This window comes from Theropithecus gelada, chromosome 15 (assembly GCF_003255815.1).
Source record: "Theropithecus gelada isolate Dixy chromosome 15, Tgel_1.0, whole genome shotgun sequence".
Classification (NCBI taxonomy): domain Eukaryota; kingdom Metazoa; phylum Chordata; class Mammalia; order Primates; family Cercopithecidae; genus Theropithecus; species Theropithecus gelada.
Window position 1 is genome coordinate 91,215,127 of NC_037683.1, and position 22,141 is coordinate 91,237,267.

Here is a 22,141-nt window from a genome sequence, read left to right on the forward strand (position 1 = left end):
ATTGTTCTATCACTACCTGTGTTACCCCTGGCAGTCATACATATGTTCTTCATCAGTGTAATTTTGCCATGTCAAGAATCTTTTATTCCATTCACCCCTGGCAGTCACACATATGCTCTTCATCAGTGTAATTCTGCCATGTCAAGAATCTTTTATTCTATTCATGTTTCATTTTCTCAAAGTGTAAAAAATAATCTGAAATGTTGAGAATGACACAATTTGATAGAATTGAGTGGTATCTTCATGATTTCAAAGAGTAACTGTGTTCTCCTTTGTCCTGGAAAGGATGGGGCACAGACATGGTTTCAAAACAGACAACTACAGAGTATATGCACAAAGTAACTAACTTATGAACCAGATTAAAGAAAAGGTGGGACCCTTAATAGAAAGGGAAGGGGTTAGATCTTCAACTCTTTATACCCACAAACAAGAAGTGAGTTCTGAGATACACAACAATGAATGCCTTGTGCATAGCATGTCACAACCGAGCAATAACAAATACTCAGTGGACATGACCTACTCAGGGTAGGGACTCTGACTTACCCATCTTTATTTCTGCCTTAGTACCTAAAAATAATTCCAGGTAAATAGTACTTAATGAATATATGTTGGATGGATTGATGATTTCCTATGCTGAGCTTTAGTTTTAGCATTATTTAAATAGCATTCTTACTAGTGGTATTTCTGTATGAATGATACCCTTAAATTGGAAACTGAATGTAAAAAAAAAGTTAAATCTACAAGATTCAAGAAATCATAAAGTAGGAGGATTAAATCTGACTTTAACAAAGAGTTAAGTCTGACTTTAACAAAGAAATAAAATTACTGCCTCTTTGGAGGTGTGTTATCAATTCTTTTTTTTTTTTTTTTTGAGACGGAGTCTCGCGCTGTGTCACCCAGGCTGGAGTGCAGTGGCGCGATCTCGGCTCACTGCAAGCTCCGCCTCCCAGGTTCACGCCATTCTCCTGCCTCAGCCTCCGAGTAGCTGGGACTACAGGCGCCCGCCACCACGCCCGGCTAGTTTTTTGTATTTTTAGTAGAGACGGGGTTTCACCATGTTAGCCAGGATGGTCTCGATCTCCTGACCTCGTGATCCGCCCGCCTCGGCCTCCCAAAGTGCTGGGATTACAGGCTTGAGCCACCGCGCCCGGCCTATCAATTCTTTAAGACAAAAAAGTATCAGCCCAGAAACTCCTACTGCAAATCAACTAATTAGTATTCCAGGGCCCTTTTACCTGATACACTGATGATTCTCTAGTGGGCAATCAGCTCTCTATGGAGTAACAGAACCAGTCTGATATCTCCAACTATTATAAAACTGGTTGGAAGACAAATAGAGGGAGGCTGGGAGAATACTGGTATGAAAGACAGAAAGGAAATGTAAAAATGAACCGGACCCAGAATTTTAGTAAATATCTTGCCATGATCATGGAGTCGTCTGATAGAGTTAACGAGCACATGTTCCAGGAAGTGATCTGTATTTCACTCTACTGATAAACCAGCTCATTATATCATAAACAAAAAATCAGATAGCTACTCTGTATGGATGGAGTTTTCTAATTTGTCAGCTTCTTGATTTGAAAAACCTGAATGTACACTTTGAAATCTACAAGTTCACCATTTAACTACTGTATACAAAAATTTATTTCAGAGGAATCAAATAACTTGAAATTTCCACTGGCAAGGCTGCTCAGAAATATATTGCCCGATAAACCATCTCTACTCGCTTAACGCCACACACAGAGGTCAGAACAGACGGCTGTTGATTCTTGTAATGGAAGGTGCTGTGCTGTTCCTGAGGTAAAGGGAAAGTGTGGTTTTCTGTTTTCTGAAGATAAACCTAACAGATTACTCATTGCCACTCCATACTAAAGCACAGATGAGTGTTAGCACAAGGTAATTTAAGGAACCAGTACATGAAGTGGGAAATTACCTGTCACATTGCTTGGATAAGATGGAATCAGGCACATATCTGCCACTAGAAAACTTTCCACTTAAAGGCGTTAAAGGCTACCCTAAAAAAATTGTCCGTGGTATCACTCCTAAGTTCAAGGTACTGAACTGAATATCCAAGACATTCATACTTGCAAGAATACTTTTTCCTCTTCATCTTTTCAATGGCAGTATAGATCACAGAGAATGACAACAACAGCGTAACAACAACTAACACTGAGCACCTGCTGCCTGCCAGGCTCTGTTCTGTCTGTTCATTGCCCAGGTATCAACATAGATCACAGCAAAGAAACAGCCATTAAAGATGCTTCATAAATTTCTGGTTAACTTAAAAGGAAGCTACAGTTTTTGCTTGCCATTCTTTTTGCTTTGCCTCAGTTGAATGACAGAGAGGAAGGCTCACTTTGCTTGGGGTAAAAGAGTTAAATTAATCTATCTTAACAAAAGAAAAGACTAAGAGGAACTGTATCTAGCTCTGCTAGTTGCAACACATCATCTAGAACCAAAACCCAAACCAAACCAAAACCCAAAACAAGGCAAAGAAAAACAACAAAACCTCCAACTAAACAAAAGACATACAAACTATTTTCTCCTAGAGTAAAATCTGGGGAGTTGAGAAGCTACCCAGGAGTGAAGATATGTTACAGACAATTTATGAAGCAGGTAAAATGTATAGACCACGAACCACATTTTTGGTTGGGCGCAGTGGCTCATACCTGTAATCCTAGCACTTTGGGAGGCCCAGATCACTTGAGGCCAGGAGTTTGAGACCAGCGAGGCCAACACGGTGAAACCCCATCTCTATTAAAAATATAAAAATTAGCCAGGTGTGGTGATGCATGCCTGAAATCCCAGCTACATGGGAGGCTTAGGCATGAGAATCGCTTGAAGCCGGGAGGCAGAGGTTGCAGTGAGCCACCATTGTACCACTGCGCTCCAGCCTGGGCAACAGAGTGAGGCTCTGTCTCAAAAAAACAAAAACGAAAACAAAAAAACAAAAAAACCCCGCATTTTTCATTGCCAAGAAGGGACCAAAGAGCTGCTGCCCGCATAACCCCCAATCCCATGCAACTCCCCTCACTCTGGGCTCACAGGACTCAGCACTCTCTGTATCTCACATTTGCTAGAGAAAAAAGGCACTTTGTTCCCTAGAACTAGAGTTCCAGCATGATAAGAGTAGAACACCCTCATTTGATGGTCCTCGTCACATACTGAGAAAAGGTAATAAAATAATCTCTTAACTGAATTGTACTTTCCATTGAAGCACTTTCTATTCTGAAAAAAAAATCTGGTGGAATATGAGGGATGGGTTCTTGTTAAATTATTCCATTCATTCAACCTTAAAAAAAAAAAAAACAACAAAAAACGACCAAGGTCTGAACAAATTTATACTGTAGAGTAAATTCAGAGAGTTAATTATAGCCATAATTTGTTTTGTACGAATGATTCTGAGTGGCTGTCGAGGTCATTCTCAAGGGTGTTGCCATGGTGCCAGGCACAGGTACATTTCCAAGGCAATGTATGTGTAACAAGTATCTGGCAGTGACTCTCTCCTGATGTCAGGGAGAGGAAGCTCCCATGTTTTACATAAGGTTTGTTAAGTATCTAGGAGACAAGCTATTCATGTTAGAAAATGGGAGATTTAGCTTCTTAAACCCACCTTACTCCAATCCCTCCATGGGGATTTAATGACTTTTCACTGTGCTGAGACATTATAAATTATTAATTTATAATTTTATTTAAAAAAATAAACCCCGAACTCAATATTCTTCCACATGTTTGCCTTTCACACTCGGTGGTGAGGACCCACAAGTGCCTTCGTCCACGGCTGTATCAACAACACTTAGCCAAGGGCCTGGAGCACTGCAGGTGCTCAGCATGGACCCAAATTAAAACTATTTTATGGGAAGTGCTGTAGCGGTTAGAAAGGCAAAAACACAGGAGAGAAGAGGTTGTTAGCTATCCATCCTTACGAAATTACTTCTCTTGGCTATTACTGGCCTGCATGATGTCATAACCAAGTTCTGAATAAAAATGTCTCTTGACAAAGACAACAGAGAAAGAAAAAGCATTATTTAACTTCACTTAGTAGATTTGCTTCCTGCTATTCTTTAGGTCCTGGCTAGAGAATGACGCAATGTGTATGTCCATTTTATATCTGTTTCAAGCTTTCAGGCCTTAGCATTCTGTCTAATACAGTGCAAACTGAGGAGATGGGACTTTATCAACCAGACATTTCTGACACAATCTTCTTGATGGAAAAAAGAGGTTTTTGATGGTTTTCAATGAAAAGTGAGGGAACAAAGACACTTGTGTATTAATGTTTCAATGATTCCTTTCTGACCATAAGCAAAATGCAGAGTCATCTGGAATTAAACAACATATTTTGGCAACGACATTATGGTAGATGCTACAGATAGAAAGATTTATTGGATATGATCCTTACCTGCACGGAGTTTATCAACTTGTGGAGAAATAAGGGTTACATAAAAATAAGAATGGTGAGATTTACAGAGATGAAATGAACCTTTATATATTTTGGATACAGTCACTTTCTGGGAACCTGTTCGAACAATCTCTAGTCCTTGATGATAATCCTCAAAACATTCTTTTGTGTAGTATGGCTGCACTGCATGAAAGACTTCACAGAAATCATGCCCATTAGTTTATAGCTTGTAACAGATAAATTCTTTACATGCTGAACTTCAGGATAATCTCTGGCTGAAGAAAAATAAATTCACAGACAGGACATAATCCACTACTTTAAATGATTAAAATATATGACAGAAGCTTCAACTTCTCTAAAATAATATGCCCAAATCAATATTATATATAACACTTTCTCTCTTGTATATGTTTTTAAAAAAATTCCAATTGTTCCTTAATTTTAACAACATTTTATCAATAACAGTTTTGAGTTGAACTTCAAATTAATTTATGCTCCCATTTGACATGAATGAAAACTGATTTTAAAAAGTATCCTTTTTAAAATTAAAAAGAACTACCCCCCCCCCCACCTATGACTGGAAGAGTAACTGAAAATCTAGACGAAGAATAGCAGAGAAAATAAAAATTCAAGTGCTTTTGTTTTCTCTTAAATGAAGGAAACAAAAAATTAAAACTTAGAGATATGAGCTGGCAGGTAAAACATATCACATTACAGCTAGAATTAATAAATTTTATAAGCCAGGTGTGGTGGCATTTGCCTACAGTCCCAGGTACTTGGAAGGCTGTGAGGCAGAAAGATTGCTTAAACCCACGAGTTTCAGGGTGTAACCACTGCACTCCAGCCCGGGCAACATAGTAAGACCCTGACTCTAAATACATATATTAAAGTTAGAGGCATACAACACTCAGTAATTACACCAAAAGGCAAAAAGTACCTGTGGGTAGTTAAGTATGAACAGAAATCTCTGAAATTTCATACAAATCAGACCAGACACAATAAGATAAACGAAACAGCATCTTGGGGCATTCAATGTAGCATGACATGGGGTGTGTGTTGGAAGCTGGGGAGCTCTTTAACCCCTATGTAAGGGCCTTCCATGAAGAGGCTGCATTTATAACAAATTTGCAGTTCACATCAAATACTAAGATTAAGTCATGGCACAGAAAATGATTCTGGGTAGGTCTTCACATTTTTAATTATTGAAAAGAAGGTTAGAAAAATGAGGTCGACTTCGTTTAAAAAAATTAAGAAGACCTCATTGTGAGAGGAACAGTCTTTGGGGAGTTGAAAGCTAGATCATGCCATGAGATGGTATCTGACACTGTCAAAAGCATTGGAAGCTAAAGAGAAATCAGAAACACAGAGTTATCGTGCAGTTGCTATATGACCACAAAGGTCCAAAGGAAAAAAGTGAAAAAAAAATTGTACAGTGACCTGCAAAAACAAAGGAAGAAGTAACAGTTTTGCAAAACTGCTATCCTGAGGGGACAGTCAAGGAGAGATTTTGGTTGCATGACATACGCTAGTCCCTTCCTCATATGGCAAATCCTGTGGCAGACAGGAGCCTGGCTGGTAGTCTGGTTAGGATGGTTAGCGGCAGAAGATTGCTCACTCCACAAACACTTCCATCTCCTAAAAAGCTCATTTTGCAGAGAACGAATCAACTTTCCTTTTTCCTTTTTGATACTTGGCATACATGTTAGAGTTCAAAGATGTGCAGCATTTATTAATAGGCATTCTGTTCATAAGAAGTTTACTTTTTTTTTTTTTTTGAGACACAGTCTCGCTCTGTCGCCTAAGCTGCAGTGCAGTGGCGCGATCTCGGCTCACTGCAACCTCTGCCTCCTGGGTTCAAGTGATTTCTCCTGCCTCAGCCTCCCAAGTAGCTGGGATTACATGTACGCAGCACCATGCCTGGCTAATGTTTGTATTTTTAGTACAGACAGGGTTTCACCTTGTTGGTCAGGCTGGTCTCGAACTCCTGACCTCGTCATCCGCCCACCTCGGCCTCCCAAAGTGCTGGGATTACAGGCATGAGCCATTGCACCCGGCCAAGCAGTTTGCTTTTAATACAAAGTTGCAGGTTCAAAACAAAGATCACTCAGTGGTATCAGGTGGGTTATAATCCTACCATTTTTGAAAGCTGTTCAAGGGAGACTATTCTGGAGGATAAAAGAGAAGTCTTCAAGATTATGCATTTCAATTTCCCTCTACCAAAGAACTAACCCAATCTAGAAAAATAAGATTTTTAAAACTAAATTAAATATCTCCTAAAAAGATTCTATCACTGCATTTGGTAAAGTTTCATTATCTTATGAATCTGAAAGTCTGATGTAAAGAGAACACTAGTGCCAAATAGGGAAAGGGCCAGACATCTAAGTGTCTGCCAGATGCCAGGGCCAGGGCTGGGCTCACAGCAACAGATTCTCAGGGGTAATGCTCAAAAAAAATAAATCAACTTTGTAATTGAAAATGAAAACAAAACAATAGCAATGAGAGAGAAAGAGAGAAAAGAAAGAAGGAAGTCTTTTTCAATTTGCCTATTTGGCTTTGTTAATTTATTCACCTTTTATATATGACAACTGTCAAAGCTATTGATTAATTTTGATACAATTCTAAAACATATCAAGAAATAGCTGAAGATTACTTTTTAATTCTGGTCTGCTTGCCTTGAAATTGGGTGGCGATGCTTAATTCAGTTAAATTACACATATTTATTGGGAATCTGTTATACATTAAACTCTAATGCAGTGTGTTAGATGGAGGGAGACTGGCACAGAGAACTCGTACAAAATATGTTAAAATACCTTCTTTGCCTTTAGGGATTTCAGTCTACCTGTGAAGCAAAGAGAGCACCGATGAATCAATTAAGAAACAATTAAGTGCCAAATTGTGAGCTGCTAATGATGAATGCAACAGGAAGGGAGAGATGATTATGAACTGTAGTCACTGGAGAATAGTGCGCAGTAGAGGTGGGGGATGGGTTACTCTGTGCAGACAGAATGGGATTTGAACAGGCAGAAAAGGAGAGATGAGAAGAAATTAGGAAAGGTACAGAATTTTCTTTTTCCTCTATCATTCATTCAACATATTTTATGGAAGGTCTACAACAAGCTAGGCCCTATGCTTAGGCTGAGCGTGAACTACAAAGGAAGAAAGACACAAATCATGTCCTCAAGGAGATTATAGTCTGGCAATGAAGATAAACGTGTTATAAATAACCATACTACAATGCAGATGTAATGTGGGTCAAAAGAGAAGTTCCAGTGATTGCAGCCAAGAGCAATGAGCAATAATAGGTCATACTGATTTAAGTGGGTCTCCCGTGGTCATGTCAGTTATGTCACCTTAATTTGGATACCGGTTCTGTGAGATTAGAACTTTCATTTTGACAAGGATGATCAGGTCTGGAGAGCTGGTCATGCTAACATGAGTTAGTGTAAACTAATTATAAATCAAAATTCAATTCATTATTTTAAACCGAAAAGACTTTAACCTGGTAATGAACTCAAGAATACCAGAGTCAGCAAGGTTTCTTGGGAAGTGGGGAGTCAAAAAAGGTGCTGAATGACCTTATGGGTTACATGAAGACAGCAGGATTCTTTGGTTCCCTGTGATTGGAAGTGGGATGGGGTTGTCTTCTAGTCATGTGCATGTTCTATTAGCCCTCTTACAAAAGACTGTCACTCCTATCTCTGCTTCAATTGATTGCTAAATCCTATGAAACCCTCTCATCAGCTGCAACATACCACCATACCATACCAGACACTACGAGTCAAGCACATATGACACACAATCCTTGCACTCAGAAGCCAAATCAACTCAGTGAACATTTCTGGTCATTCATGCCATTTTTAGTGCTAGACATGCTTTGTGTGGCATTTAGTGGTACTTCCAGGAAATATTATCTAGAACTTTCTGTTGCTCACTTCCTACCAAATGTCTCATTGTGCAAAGCAGTGTTTCTAGAGGACTGCTGAAGGAATGTAGGCCATTGCTTCACTCAGTACTCTAAAAGATATCTCTGGATTAATTCAGAGCATCAGAGTCTTAAACCAGGTTTTATCTAAAGGGCATAAGCAGAACGCTACTGCATTTTAATAGTCATTCTTCACCTCTAAGAGGGGTTTGAATTTGTGTGTGTGAGAGAACGAAAATCAGATAGTAAATATAAATATTTTAGGACTTTTGGACCATATGATCTCTGTTACAACTATCTGACTCTCCCGTTGGGTCCAAGGCAGCTATACACAATTCATAAACAAATGAGCATGGCTATGTTCCAACCAAACTTTATTTACAAAAATAGGCACGCTAATCCCTGTTCTACTAGGCACATCATCATCCTGATTAAAGACTGTAGAAAGGCCTACAAAGAAGAGGCCAAACTACTCAAAGTCCAAACAAATGTCCCACTAAAATGTGAGCAAACAGCAAACTGACTTACCCACATCCACTCTGCCCTTTAGGCAGAGTGAACAAATGATAAACTGGGGCTAATCTCAGCCCTTTTTCCTGTTCCTTCTCTGTAATAAAGGTTAGAGGAGAGTTAAGCATATCTAAGCCTTATCTTTTTACCTCTAAGAGCATTCTGAGAAGGGAATAATAAAGACCACATCTTAGAATCATCAGCATTCACTGAGGAAGACAAATGCACGGCTTTTTGTTTGTTGTTTTACTAAAGATTGGAAAATGTGGCCCACTAGATAACAAAACATGAAGAGAATTAAATATGTCACTCAAGTGAAAAGAACGACACTTTTGTTATTATTGTCACTCTAAAAAAGAGCAAACATATGCAAGGTCAATGCCCTCTTCTGACCTGGCTAAACATAGCATTTTTAGTAATTTAATCATGTAGAGAATAATTTCTCTGTTCATTACATTTCCAGGTAAATTTTAAGGTGCCAGGTTTTCATTTGACTGCATAGGATAATGACTTCTCAGATAAAGGGAATCTACTGCAACAGAATCAAAGGACTTCAGAATTTAGGAGGAGAATTTAAGGATTACATATCACATGTAATCCATGTCTGAGGAAAGTGAGGCTTAGTCAATGCCCCCGAGGTAGTGAGTAGCAGAGGGAATTCCAGCTGGACCTTGACCTAATATTCACACCATACAATGGTCTTATCTGCCTTCAAAAGCCTGAAGTAGGCTTAAACTTTTTCAAAAAAGCTGTCAGAGGAAAGTGTGGATGGATACAACAGCCAAACCAATATACCCTGGACTACAACTGTTTGACTCATCAGTCAGCAACTTTTTAGCAAGGTACTTCCTCTTCAAGAAGGACTGGCCCTAAGTCAGGTGGATGTGTGTTACCCTATCCTTGAAATGCCTTTTGTTAAATTCAACATGGCACATAATATACTGGTGCAAGTTCATAATCAGACTCAAAAAATGTAAGCATGCGTTTAGAAGGTGAAACTCCAATGTTGACTTATGCCAAAAAGCCAATCTACTCATGTTCTTTATGGGCTCCGGATCATGTGGAAATTTCAAGAAGGTGTCTGATCTACCCAACTCCCTTGAGGGGAATTCGGTGAAGTAAGATTAGAAATTATTTGGTCTCTTAAGGCAAACACAGCTACAGTAGACTAGCCAAAGCCTGCATATGAGGCCTTTTCTCACTAAATGCCAATGTGATTGAGACTTGTGTCCTCTGGCTAATGTCAGGGAGATTTTGGTAGTGTAGGCAGTGAACTCATTTGACCTGATGTCTCAGTGTATTAAAGTAGGTGGTGAAATCTAGGGGGAAAAAAGTGAACTTACAACCATCTGTTTTTTGTGCTCTTTAATCATTTTCAGAGCCTTCAGGCTTTTTATCAATAACGAAAAAGTTAATTAGTAATCTACAAAACTCCCTAGGATCTTTGAATGCTTTTTATTCGTTCATTAAATAGAATTGGAAGAATTCACCAAATTAAGGCCAATTGCAAATGTATCCACAACTGCTTATCCATTATCTGGAATTTCCCGTCTCCTTGGTTCTATCATTGCCGCCTGTCCTTTGAGTCATCTGATTACTTACTATGATAGGCAAGTTGGCTAATCAAAGTAGAAAGGAAGCTCAAATCATTTTATTGTGTCCTTCTCACTGGTTTCAGTAAAAGTGATTGGCTGGATTTTGGGGAAGAGGGGTTGAGAGATAAAGACTGTAGGTTAAAACAAAGAAATAACATTCCTGAATTATCTGTGACTTAGAACATCTTCCATGTTAGTACGGATAACTGCTGCTTATCTAAACATGGCTAACTTTTCATAATGATAACCAAAAACCTGTTGGGTTTGTTTTCCAGTCAATTTTATATAATTTTCCTTCTTGACTTTATAAATATGAAACTATCTGTAGACAATATTGATAAAGATTAATAATTTGTTCTTCATGGTAACTGACTTATAAAACACCTAATCATAGGTATTTATCTACTGATTCATCTGTCTACCTATCCATCTATCTTATCTAAAACCTGTCAATCACCTATTTATCTATCTATCTATCTATCTATCTATCTATCTATCTATCTATCTATCATCCATCCATCCATCCAACCATCCATCCATCCTATGTGAGGTTGTAGTTCAGTGGTTAAAAGCTTGGGCTCTGGAATAAACAAATTTGAATTCAACTCCTACTGCATTCACTTACTGAGTATGTGGCCTTGAACAAATTATTCAGTCTGAATCCTAGTTTCCTCTTCTGTTAGATGGGGATGCTAATAACTATCTACCATTGCAGGTGACTTTGAGGATTAAATGAAATAACACATGTAAATGACTAAGCACAGAATCTAACATATAGTAAATATTCAGTAAATAGCAGCTATTATTGTCTTTGATAAGGCTTTTCAGATCCTAGACCTTCAACAACAGCAGGAAACAAGACTTGAATGCCTTCGGTTCTGAACCTTCATAATCTTTAACAGCCAAAGAGAGATGGTGCCTATACCAAGGTCATTAAAATAGTAGAAATTACCCATCTATTATTTCATGAAATAATCACTTGTGAAAGTCAAACATGAGCACTGCTGTCAGGAACTGAGGGTAGAGGAGAGAGGCACTTTAGTAAACGTGATGATGGAAATAAAAGAGATATGTACACAGTGTTAAGACAGATGACATAGTGACTTACTGTCACTGGTGTTGGGCAAGGCTTTCAGAAAGGGTGACTCTTGAGTCGGGTCTTAAAGGATGAATAGGAGTTCATTAGAGAGAAAAGAAGACAGGCATGCTTGGCCTCTGCTCCCAGTATTTTTTGTAAGTCGCTTGCACTGAATCTCACAACCACCAGAGTTGTGGACAGAACTGCTATTACACGACAACCTTTAAGCAGGTGTGTGTGGCAGGGAGAGTCTTCTAATACCAGAAACTTAGATGTTATGTATTCCCTAAATCTACTCTGAAGACCTGCCACTAGAGACAGGCAGCACCAAAAGAAGTTGGTCCTAAGTTCAGAAATATTTCTGTAAGGTGGTGATATTCTGAGTAAGAAATTAGGTCCAGAATAACGATGAAGTATGTTTCAATTATAAAGATAGGAACAACAAAGAAACCCTATATGAAGAAAAGGAGGCAAGATAATATACTGAAGATGTACTAGGGTAATATACACAAAAAAGTCAGAAAGGAAAAGGGATAACAATTATCTCAAACACAGAGAAAAATTATTCTGAGTTATTCGTGAACATGATTTTTAGTACTGGGAAATCAGCAATGTTTAATATATGGGACCTACATCTTTGCCAGTGCTGTCATCTTTGCAGTTCCTGGAGCATCTGTTGTGACTACACTGGAGAAACATGTGGAACACAGCAGCAAATGAGTGACTCTATCACACCCAGGTCCTATTTCTGTTGAGAGGTTTACCTGGCTAAGGAAAATGTAAAGTGCCCACTACTAAGACGGTGAAGAATAAAGTAACTAACACTCAGGCCTCCTGGCACAGTGGGATTAAGGCAAGTCAGACAGGCTGCTTGGGCACTGATGTATAGGTGGTACCAAAACATGCCAGGAGGAGACCTGAAACGTGGGTCCAGTTAACTCTGGTTTATACAGACAACCCCTTACATAACTGGCAGGAATAAATTGATTCTACTCCCTTTGAAGTAAAGAGAGTATTCTACAGAAAACGAAAGAAACAAACCTCCTTCCCTCAGTTTCACTTAGCTAAGGTGACCAAACGTCCCTGCCTGTCCTGGAGAATCTCAGTTTATGCCTGCTATTTCACTATAATTATTAATAGAGCCTCCTCTTTCTCAATGTGTCCTGGTTCAGATGATTAATCAAATAGTTGAAGAGATAAAATCTTCTATGCAGAAGAATGCCAATGTAGACCAACTGATACACCAACTGATAAAAGAGGAAAATAATTATTTTACGAATCCCAATGGAATTATTAAATCTGGCAAGAATTATCAGTTGGAAGTAAAACTATCAGATGAAGAGCTGATGAAGAACTAGAGACTGCTCAGTGACAAACTAACAGGATGAGAGACAAGTAAAATACAACTTTATAATGGAGAGTGCCACTACCCTGATACTGTGGTAAATCTTAACTTCATCCACCATGGGTACAACATCACTTATAATACATTCTAGTCACAATGTTTAACTTGAATCTAATAAAGACTTTAAATGTAACTTCTAATTTATAGTAAATCCATGAGACACAGGAGCAAACTAAATCATACTATGAGAAGCAATCAGGCAAATCTAGGCCAATCTCTTGAATATGCCAGTGAAATGCAAAATGGGTCTCTACTAGATTAAAAGAACCTTAAGGGACATAACAACCAGATGCAATGTGAAGTCCTGAAATCAACCACCTCTAGAGGACATTTTGGAAGAATTTGGGAAATCTGAATATGAACTGGGTACAGAATGATAAAAAGAAGTTAATTAATTTTAGGTATAATAATGTATTATTATTTAGGTAGGAAAATGTCCTACTTTTTTAAAAAAAGAGATACATACTGATACATCTAAGGATATAAGTACATGTTGTTAGAATTCACTTTATTACTTCAGCATAAAGTGTGGTTAAAAAAGATTTAGGTTATGTATGTCTACATATATATATATAATTTACTTTTATTTTTTATTTTTATTTTTGGAGATGGAGTCTTCCTCTGTCGCCCAGGTTGGAGTGCAGTGGTGTGACCGATCTCAATCGTGGCTCACGGCAACCTCCCCCTCCTGGGTTCAACCAGTTCTCCTGTTTCAGCCTCCCGAGTAGCTGGGACTACAGGCGCACCCCACCACGCCTGGCTATTTCTTTTGTATTTTTAGTAGAGACGGGGTTTCACCATATTGGTCAGGCTGGTCTCCAACTCCTGACCTCAGGTGATCCACCCACCTCGGTCTCCCAAAGTGCTGGGATTACAGGTGTGAGCCACCGTGCCTGGCCCACATATATATAATTTAGAAAATCAATTTATCCTCATTCCCACTAGGGGAATGTAGAACTATTTAAAGAACAATCATTTGAAGGAGTTTAGATCAGCCTGTGCTAGATGGCCCCATGTTTTAGTCTTGCTTTATCATAAGGAATGTGCCCGTTTCTACGGTAGACTAAGCCTGCACTGACAGAACTCTAGGACAGCAGCTTTTCCCAGGATCACGGCATGGACAGGTCTGGAGAAACTGTCTAGGAGAGCTCCTGCCCTAAGCAAGTTAGATGTGGCAGCATCCAATTCTCATACTAACTAATGGTCCCATGTCTAGAAATTCACAAATCTAAACTGAGGGTATGTCATCAGAGATATGATGAAGTCTTGTCTCAAGAACATATCCATAGTCCAGTACAGGTGTCCTAGGTGCAAAGAGGACTCTCTCAGAAGGTCCAACCCAGGAGGAGGAGGCAAACCCTAAGGGGAGAGATGTAACTCTAGTAAGCACATAATTACTAGATACTGGGGGCCTCTGACTGCCCAGTAGCAGGACTCTCTGTAGAGAGAACAGTTACAGATGACAGGTAAAGAGTAGACCAGGTAGGGAGGGGAGGAGATAAGACTGAAAGTAAAAAGATAGAGCGTAGAAGAAAAATGATGCAAGGTGAAGAATTTATCAGTAAATGTAACTTGGGGGGCTCTGACGGCCCAGTAGCGGACTCTCTGTAGGGAGAACAGTTACAGATGACAGGTAAAGAATACAACAGGTAGGGAGGGGAAAAGATAAGACTGAAACTAAAAGTTAAAAGATAGAGGTTAGAAGAAAAATGATGCAAGGTGAAGAATTTATCAGTAAATGTAACTTTATAATGGAGGATGAGTTAGTCTTAAAGGCTAGGGCAAGACATCACAGTAGCAAAGTGAGAAACAGAGAGGGGTTAAGAGAGAGCCAGAGAGATTCAGAGCTGAGGGTGGAGGGTAAATAAGCAGACAGAAGAGACACAATGAATGGGAACAGGGAATGATGGATGAGACACAGCAGCAACATGGGGAGATAGATGGAATTTGAAATGGCAAAAGAAACAGAAGGACAGAGGGGGCAGGAGTAAAAAAAACAGCTGATCAAAGGTTGAGGGGGCAGAATTTAGAACAGACAAGAGCTGAATGCACCTTTTTCATCTCTGTACTCACAGAAACTTATACAGTGGGAGCCCAGGAGGAAGGAACAAAGGGACAAAGGACAGAGGGAGGGAGAAGAGCCGAATGGAAGGCAGGCAGGCAGGAAAGCAGAAGAGAAAGACCAGAAATGAGAAGAACTATATGAAGGTGTGGAAGGACGATGAAAGGAAGAATGAAGAAAGTACACATTTCTGAGGCTCGCAAGGGGGTTAATGCTAGTTAAAATATTAACTACTACAAATATGGTGCTCATGAGCATTGTGCCACACTTCAGAATGGCCTAATTCAAATCTACCATAAGAATACAAGAAATAGTTTGATCAGGAAACATTTCTGTGGCTGATGTGAATCATATCTTATATAAATGCCTGGAATTTAGAGTAAAAGCATGACAATTTTACTGAAAACACAGAGTCATATAGCTCTTAGAATCTTCCATGCACTTCTGAGTGATGTCAAGCAGCCTATCAGGGTCTCTTATTTTCTCCAAGGGCCCGCTCTCATCCAGTGGATCACTTTATCATATGAACTGGCATAAGGCTGCTGATTATTTTCTACCCATTCTTCTGTCTGCCCAGAACCAAAAAACAAGAGGCAGATGCTGTATTAATATAACGAATGTAGACAGAAACCTGGCTAAATACTACCAAAAGAAAACTCACTATTCAGGTGCCTGGTTATCTACATTGCTGACTACATTGATCACATTAATCCAATGACTGCCAAATCTTTACTTCCTTTCTGTTAGGTGAGATTTATTGCAGAGAAGTAACAGATTTCTAGGATGCAAATCTTTCCCAGGACATGAGTTTGAATGACAGCTCACAAAATAATTCTGGAATTAGAAATTAGACTCACATGCAATTTTCATGCAAAGGAAAACCTATCCATCAACATAATAGTGGCTCCCAGAAAGCAGTCAAGTTCTGGATCTGAAAACTGGAAACCAGGAAGTCTGATGTTTTAAGAAGCCATAATCAAACATATTTTTTGTTTGCAGTTGCTAATGTGTGTAGGTGTTTTCTAGCACATGATTACGACTGAATTTTGTATCAAAAATTATTATTACAAGATTTCAAATCACAATGGCATATGTGAGAATTGCTAGTTTGCAATTTGGGGGAGGAGATAGGTTGGTGAAATCAGATTCCTAGAGTCTTCAGTTTGTTTTTCAAACAGAAAACAGTAAAAGAAATATTCTCCCTGACTCATGATACTAGTCCCTGATAATCTAATTTAGATTTATGAGGCTGGCATAAGTTCAATATCTATGCTCCCTAACTTTTGAAGTTTGAATCGTGTATGACATACACAGGACAGAATAAAGAAGTTATGATAATCACAAAACCTCCAAATGGAAGTAAAGAGAAAAACCCATAGGGCCTCCTGGAAAGATACTCACTATTTGGTAGAGTCAGATAATTGATATTCTCGTCGTCTATCATAGCATTCCTGGATTCCAGGATCATTCCATAAACTCTTTATTGCATCTACATATGGATTCTCAAAAGCAGACACCTTCTCCACATCAACTTCTCGAACTAATTGTGCATGAGCCTGTTTAAATAAAAAAAAAAGGCAGTTTTAATAATCTACTACTTTCCAAATTTTCTTTGCTTTGCATATTACATTACATACAATTCAGGTAACAACTTCCTTCATATACTGGTCTTTAAACTGGTTTAAAATAAAGTCATGTTCCATATTTTTTGTTTTTCTTAGCGAGAACTCAGTCCCAAATCTTTCCCTCTAGAGTAAACTTTGATGTTACTTAGATTTGATTAGAGGAAACTAGAGGAAGGTGGCATATTCGGCCCTCCCATCAGAACAATGAGAATGTTACGCTTACACGGACCACTATTTTTACATATTATCATAATCCTAAAATAATATTATTAAAAGAAAAGGAGGCAGGAGTAATTATTCCTCTATGTTTATAGTTTATTATAATCTAACACATAATATAGCCAGCTATGGGTGTTGTATGTCTAAGCAAAAACTCAATCAGAATGCTGAACTAATCAGGATTAGCTTCTCTAGTTCACTTTTAGAATAGGGTGTAAAACCATTAGAAGAACAATTAATAGCAGTAATTTAATCTGGACAACAATGACAATTACCTCTCCACTCTTATGCACCCAAACTTTCAAAATATTTGTTTTTTTTTTTTTTTGAGGCGGAGTCTCGCTCTGTGGCCCAGGCTGGAGTCCAGTGGCCGGATCTCAGCTCACTGCAAGCTCCGCCTCCCGGGTTCACGCCATTCTCCTGCCTCAGCCTCCCGAGTAGCTGGGACTACAGGCGCCCGCCACCTCGCCCGGCTAGATTTTTGTGTTTTTTAGTAGAGACGGGGTTTCACTGTGTTAGCCAGGATGGTCTTGATCTCCTGACCTCGTGATCCACCCGTCTCGGCCTCCCAAAGTGCTGGGATTACAGGCTTGAGCCACCGCGCCCGGCCAAAATATTTGTTTTTTATCTGTCTTATCTACATTATCAGATTGAGTACCCCCATTCAATCTTTTAACAATGTAAAAGAACTTGGTTATATTCATTTAGCAGGAAGGAGATAAAGAGACTAAAAATTTTTTAAATAAGATTGCAATGAAAATATTTTATGATCAACCCTCAAATTAGCCGGAATACACCACTGCCTAACAATCAAAATTAAACTAGGGTTTATGGAATGCAATATATATACATAAAGTATTTATATAAAAATATGCAACTAAACACAAATAACTAATTGTGTTGGACACTGGAGGCAGACGGTTGATAATTACTGAAACAGTACTGATTTTGTGCAGAAATACAAACTTCTAAACAAGGTTAGTGAATGGCTATCATGATGACATCATGGCCAAACTATTCATTTCACAGAATATTAAGCAGACAGAATGTTAATAAATGTAATCCAGTTAGGCCCTGTCTGGTTCCCAATCTTTACCTTCCTTCTCTTCTCTTGTGTGGGAATAGCCCCATGCCAACAGACTAATCTTGACTTAAGGTTTTAGGAAGCTCAACACACTGAGACTGAAGAAATCACCTTTCTTATTTGTTCTGTTCTGTGACAACTGGATCTAGTAACTGAGAAGCCCTAGCACTTGCTGGTATTCTGATTTTGGAAAATGAATCCCTGTAGCTGCTTTCTGTCCTGAGTCCCTGTGTAGGCAGTCTTCCATGTTATCCCACCTACGATCTTACCAGCCTGGAGTCCTGTTCCTGAATCCCATGCCAGGTAGGGCCCACCTCCATTATCGTTCCCCTCTGAGACTCTCCCTTTGAAAACAGAGCATCACTGGCTCCTCAATGAATCCCCACTGCTGTGCTCTACCTCTTAGGCAGTGTAATATTTGTTGTCTTTCTCTTTAATCATGGTTTAAGTTCCAAGTTCCAAGACAGGCTCAACACCGCATAATCAGGGCCTAGCAAGGTGCCTGGCAAGTGGTAGATGTTCAACAAATTATTTGTTGGTTGGCTGGAAGGAAAGACGGAAAGAAGGAAGGAAGGGAAGGAGGGAAGGGGAGAGAGGAAGGGAGGGAGGGAGGGAGGGAGGAAAGGACGGAGGGAGGGAGGGAGGGAGGGAGGGAGGGAGGGAGGGAAGGAGGGAGGGAAGAACTGAACAACACTAGAAATTAGGAATTCTAACTTCTAATTCAGGCTTTACCCGTAACACTGGTCATAACCTTTAGGAGAAACTACTTTTCCTCTTTATAACTTAATTTTCTGTGTTCATAAGAAAAGGCAATTGAACCAAATCACCAAAGAGCTCATCTAGCCACAAGCTGTATGATTGTAAATATATAATGAATACATCTACAATGCATAGAGCACCAAAATGTTAAGACACTGTCCCTCTGGGAGCACCCAGTAGCCCTGAGCAAAACATGAACTTACTATATTACACAATAACTGTATCACACAATACAGGACAGAATGCAGTTACATATGCACATGAGCGATGCTGCAGGGGGGTGGCATAAGTGCAACTGTGTATGGACTGAGGAGGACAAACGAGGTGACAGAGAGAAGATAGGATTTAGCTGGCGGGTAAAGATGAAGATGAACGACCCCTACAAGCAAAAGCAGCATGGACAAAATAAACATGGCACTTTAAAAAAACTGTGACCACTGTTCACAGTTAAAAGAGGCTACCTTCTTTTGACTGCCAAAAAAAAAAAAAAAAAAAAAATTGTGAGAAAGTTTCATGTTGACTCTGAATTCAAATTAACCTCTACACTGTAAGCTTTTGTCTCTGCTATAAACCCATTACTCAGAAGTCAACCTCCATCAAAACTAAGAGAGAATATTGCCTTCAAAAACAGAGCAATCACCATGTTGCCTTCACCCAGGTTGGAATTTCTAAGTCACTTTTACTGCCTCCTAAGCTTTGTTATTTCATTCCATCCTTGCTGTTTTGGAAAATGACATTCAAATATAATCAACCATAATTTGCATTTATGTAAGAGCTTTCATCTCAGATTCTCTAAGTTATTTAAAAGTATGACAGCATTTTACAAAATACATACAGATTTTTTAAATTGTGCATATAAACGTTCCCAATGGAAAGGCAATACTCTCAATTTCTTGTTTAAAAAAAAAAAAAAAAAAAAAAACTTCTGTATGTGGAAACAGTATTTTTTTAGCTATGTTAGAATAGGAAGATAAATGAGACCCTTTTTTCTATTTGTCCAAATGTCAAGTGTGAAATAGTAGTAAAAATTGTAAGTAGTTATGCTAAATTAAACAATTATCAATGAAAAAGACAATGATGAAAAGGAAAAAACTCAATTCAAATATTACAAATAACAAGTCAATTACAATAGACTATCCTGTTTATTTTGAACATTGTGCACAGAAAAGCAAGGGAGGGCCAGCCGTGCTGGCTCATGCCTGTAATCCTAGCACTTTGGGAGGCTGAGGCAGAAGGATCACTTGAGGCCAGGAGTTCAAGACCAGCCTGGGCAACATGGCAAGACCCCATCTCTATTAAAAATACAAAAATTAGCCAAGCGTGGTGGTATGTGCCTGTAGTCCCAGCTACTTGGGAGGCTAAGGCAGCAGGATCACTTGAGCCCAGGAGTTCAAGGTTACAGTGAGCTATGATCATGCCACTGTATTCCAGCCTAGGTAACAGAGAGAAATACCATCGCTACAAAAAAAAAAAAAAAAAAAAAAAAAATTCCTAGTATGATTTAATGAATCACATAAACAAAATGTAAAATATAATTTTATTTCATTTTAAGTTACAGTTAAAATATACTGGGTGGAAATATTTAATGATGAATGCTAGCTTTCAGAATTCTTAGCAAGCTGGTGGCAAGGCTTAGAGGGAACATTGTGAGAACTAAGTAGCTACTCTCAGAAACTCTGGCAGAATTCTAGGGAAAGACCACATGGAAACCGCAAGATGTGCCAATGTGGTAATGTCTTGTTTTCAGAATTCAGTCGTCATAAAATTCAGGTAAATCTTAGATGTGTTGATGTTTCCATGTTTGCTTCTGCAAACGGAAGGAGGAACTGAGGTCCTACCACAGTGGGTCTTACCCTGCCCACAGCAGGCCAAGCCTTTAGGTGAAATGAAAAAGATCTCATAGTCACTTTGGAAGAATTTTCAAAATCTCATTAACAGCTTGAAGGCGGCTTTAGACTGGAATGTCACACCTACCCAGAAGTAGAAAGTCAAATGGTAACTTCCACATTTGTGGAAGCTCTTAGACACAAATATCCAGCTTATTAGGTTTGCTCTGTCTGAAGGGATGCCCAACATACACAGAGGACCTCAAAATCAGAAAAAGTACAAGCCAGCATCAGAGTTCATCTCAATTCTGAACTGCAGCACACATCTTCCTACTTTTTTTTCTAAGTGCTTATTTCCTTTTGGCATTTGACTTTAAAGAAAAAAATCATAAACTCTTAAATGAACTGTGAAAAAAAAAAAAAACAACCAGCCTCAGCCTTTTTGGTTTTGTTTTCTTCCGCTCAAAGAAAGTACAGAGTGAAATGATGGATGCTGAGACAAGACTGACTGTGTTGTAAATCCACTTCCAACAGTACTAGCTGACTGTGATCTTGTACAAGTTCTTTAACATCCTCAACCTCTGCTTCCTAATTACCTCCCTCTCATAACTCATTAAATGAAGGTAATAATAGCAGTTATTTTAGAGGGTTACATTACAGCACACATATAAAATACTTCAAGGAAGAGCCAGACACCTGAGGCTACTAGTCACTTAAAATGCCAAAAAAAGAAAAAAAAGGAAAAATAGTACAAAAAATATAAACCATGGTACAAATATCCACTAGATTCTTGTGACACTGGGAAAGTCATTCAAGCCTAAATTTGCTCAAATGTGAAATTACAGTCTGGAGGCCCTTACTGGATAATAGATCTCTGAGTTCTCAAATTTGCAAATACTGCTTAGCATAAAATCTCCTGCAGAAAACCTGGACATGAACTGTATTTATCAGACTGTTTCACATTTTCTGACTTCATTAGAACCTGAACAGCTGACCTTCTTTCAGGCACATTATATGCAGAGTGACAGTTGTTGCTGTATCTTTTTCTGAGCATTACTGCATAAATGACAAAGAACAGCAAAGTCATACTGAACTGCTGCTGGCTGGGTTCTCATTGTGAGTGACTCACTCCCATAAAACAGCCTCTCCACATTTATGATTCAACATGTGGCTCAGCAAAATTAGAAATTACTACATGACACAGCCTTTTGAAGCTCCTCATGAAAACGAAAGATCTTCTGTGTGGAGTCTTTAAGTGGTAAGGATCCACTGTTTCTTCTTTGCTAAGCTTCCACATCCTTCTTAAACTTGGTATTAGATGGAAACTACTGAATCTCAAATTAGTAATTCTGGGAACCACAGTAGCAAAGAGGAAGAACTTGAACAACAGCCTGACACCAAATCAGGTTTCAATAATAACTCTGTCATGTACCAGCCCTGTATCTTCAGACAAGTCAATCAACCTTCCTGAACCTCAGTTTCCTCATCTATAAGATGGAACAATTTGTTGTAGGGCTGTTAGGAAAAGTAAAAGAGATGTTTCTAAAATGCCTAGTACAAATATTATAATTACTATGAAATCTTCTGGTATCTCAAAAGTACCATTAACAATAAACTATTTCAACAAATATTTATCACTCACGTGTTAGGCAATATA

The 22,141-nt window shown here is 38.8% G+C and overlaps 1 protein-coding gene across 1 annotated transcript in view; it reads right to left on the reverse strand.

Moving 5' to 3' along the window:
- GNAQ (G protein subunit alpha q) overlaps positions 1 to 22,141 on the reverse strand; it is a 323,836-nt gene that overhangs the window by 83,809 nt on the left and 217,886 nt on the right. Inside the window, exon 3 of the mRNA XM_025359109.1 lies at positions 16,373 to 16,527. Within this exon, the coding sequence (XP_025214894.1) occupies positions 16,373 to 16,527 (155 nt within the window). The remainder of the gene's footprint in view (positions 1 to 16,372; positions 16,528 to 22,141) is intronic.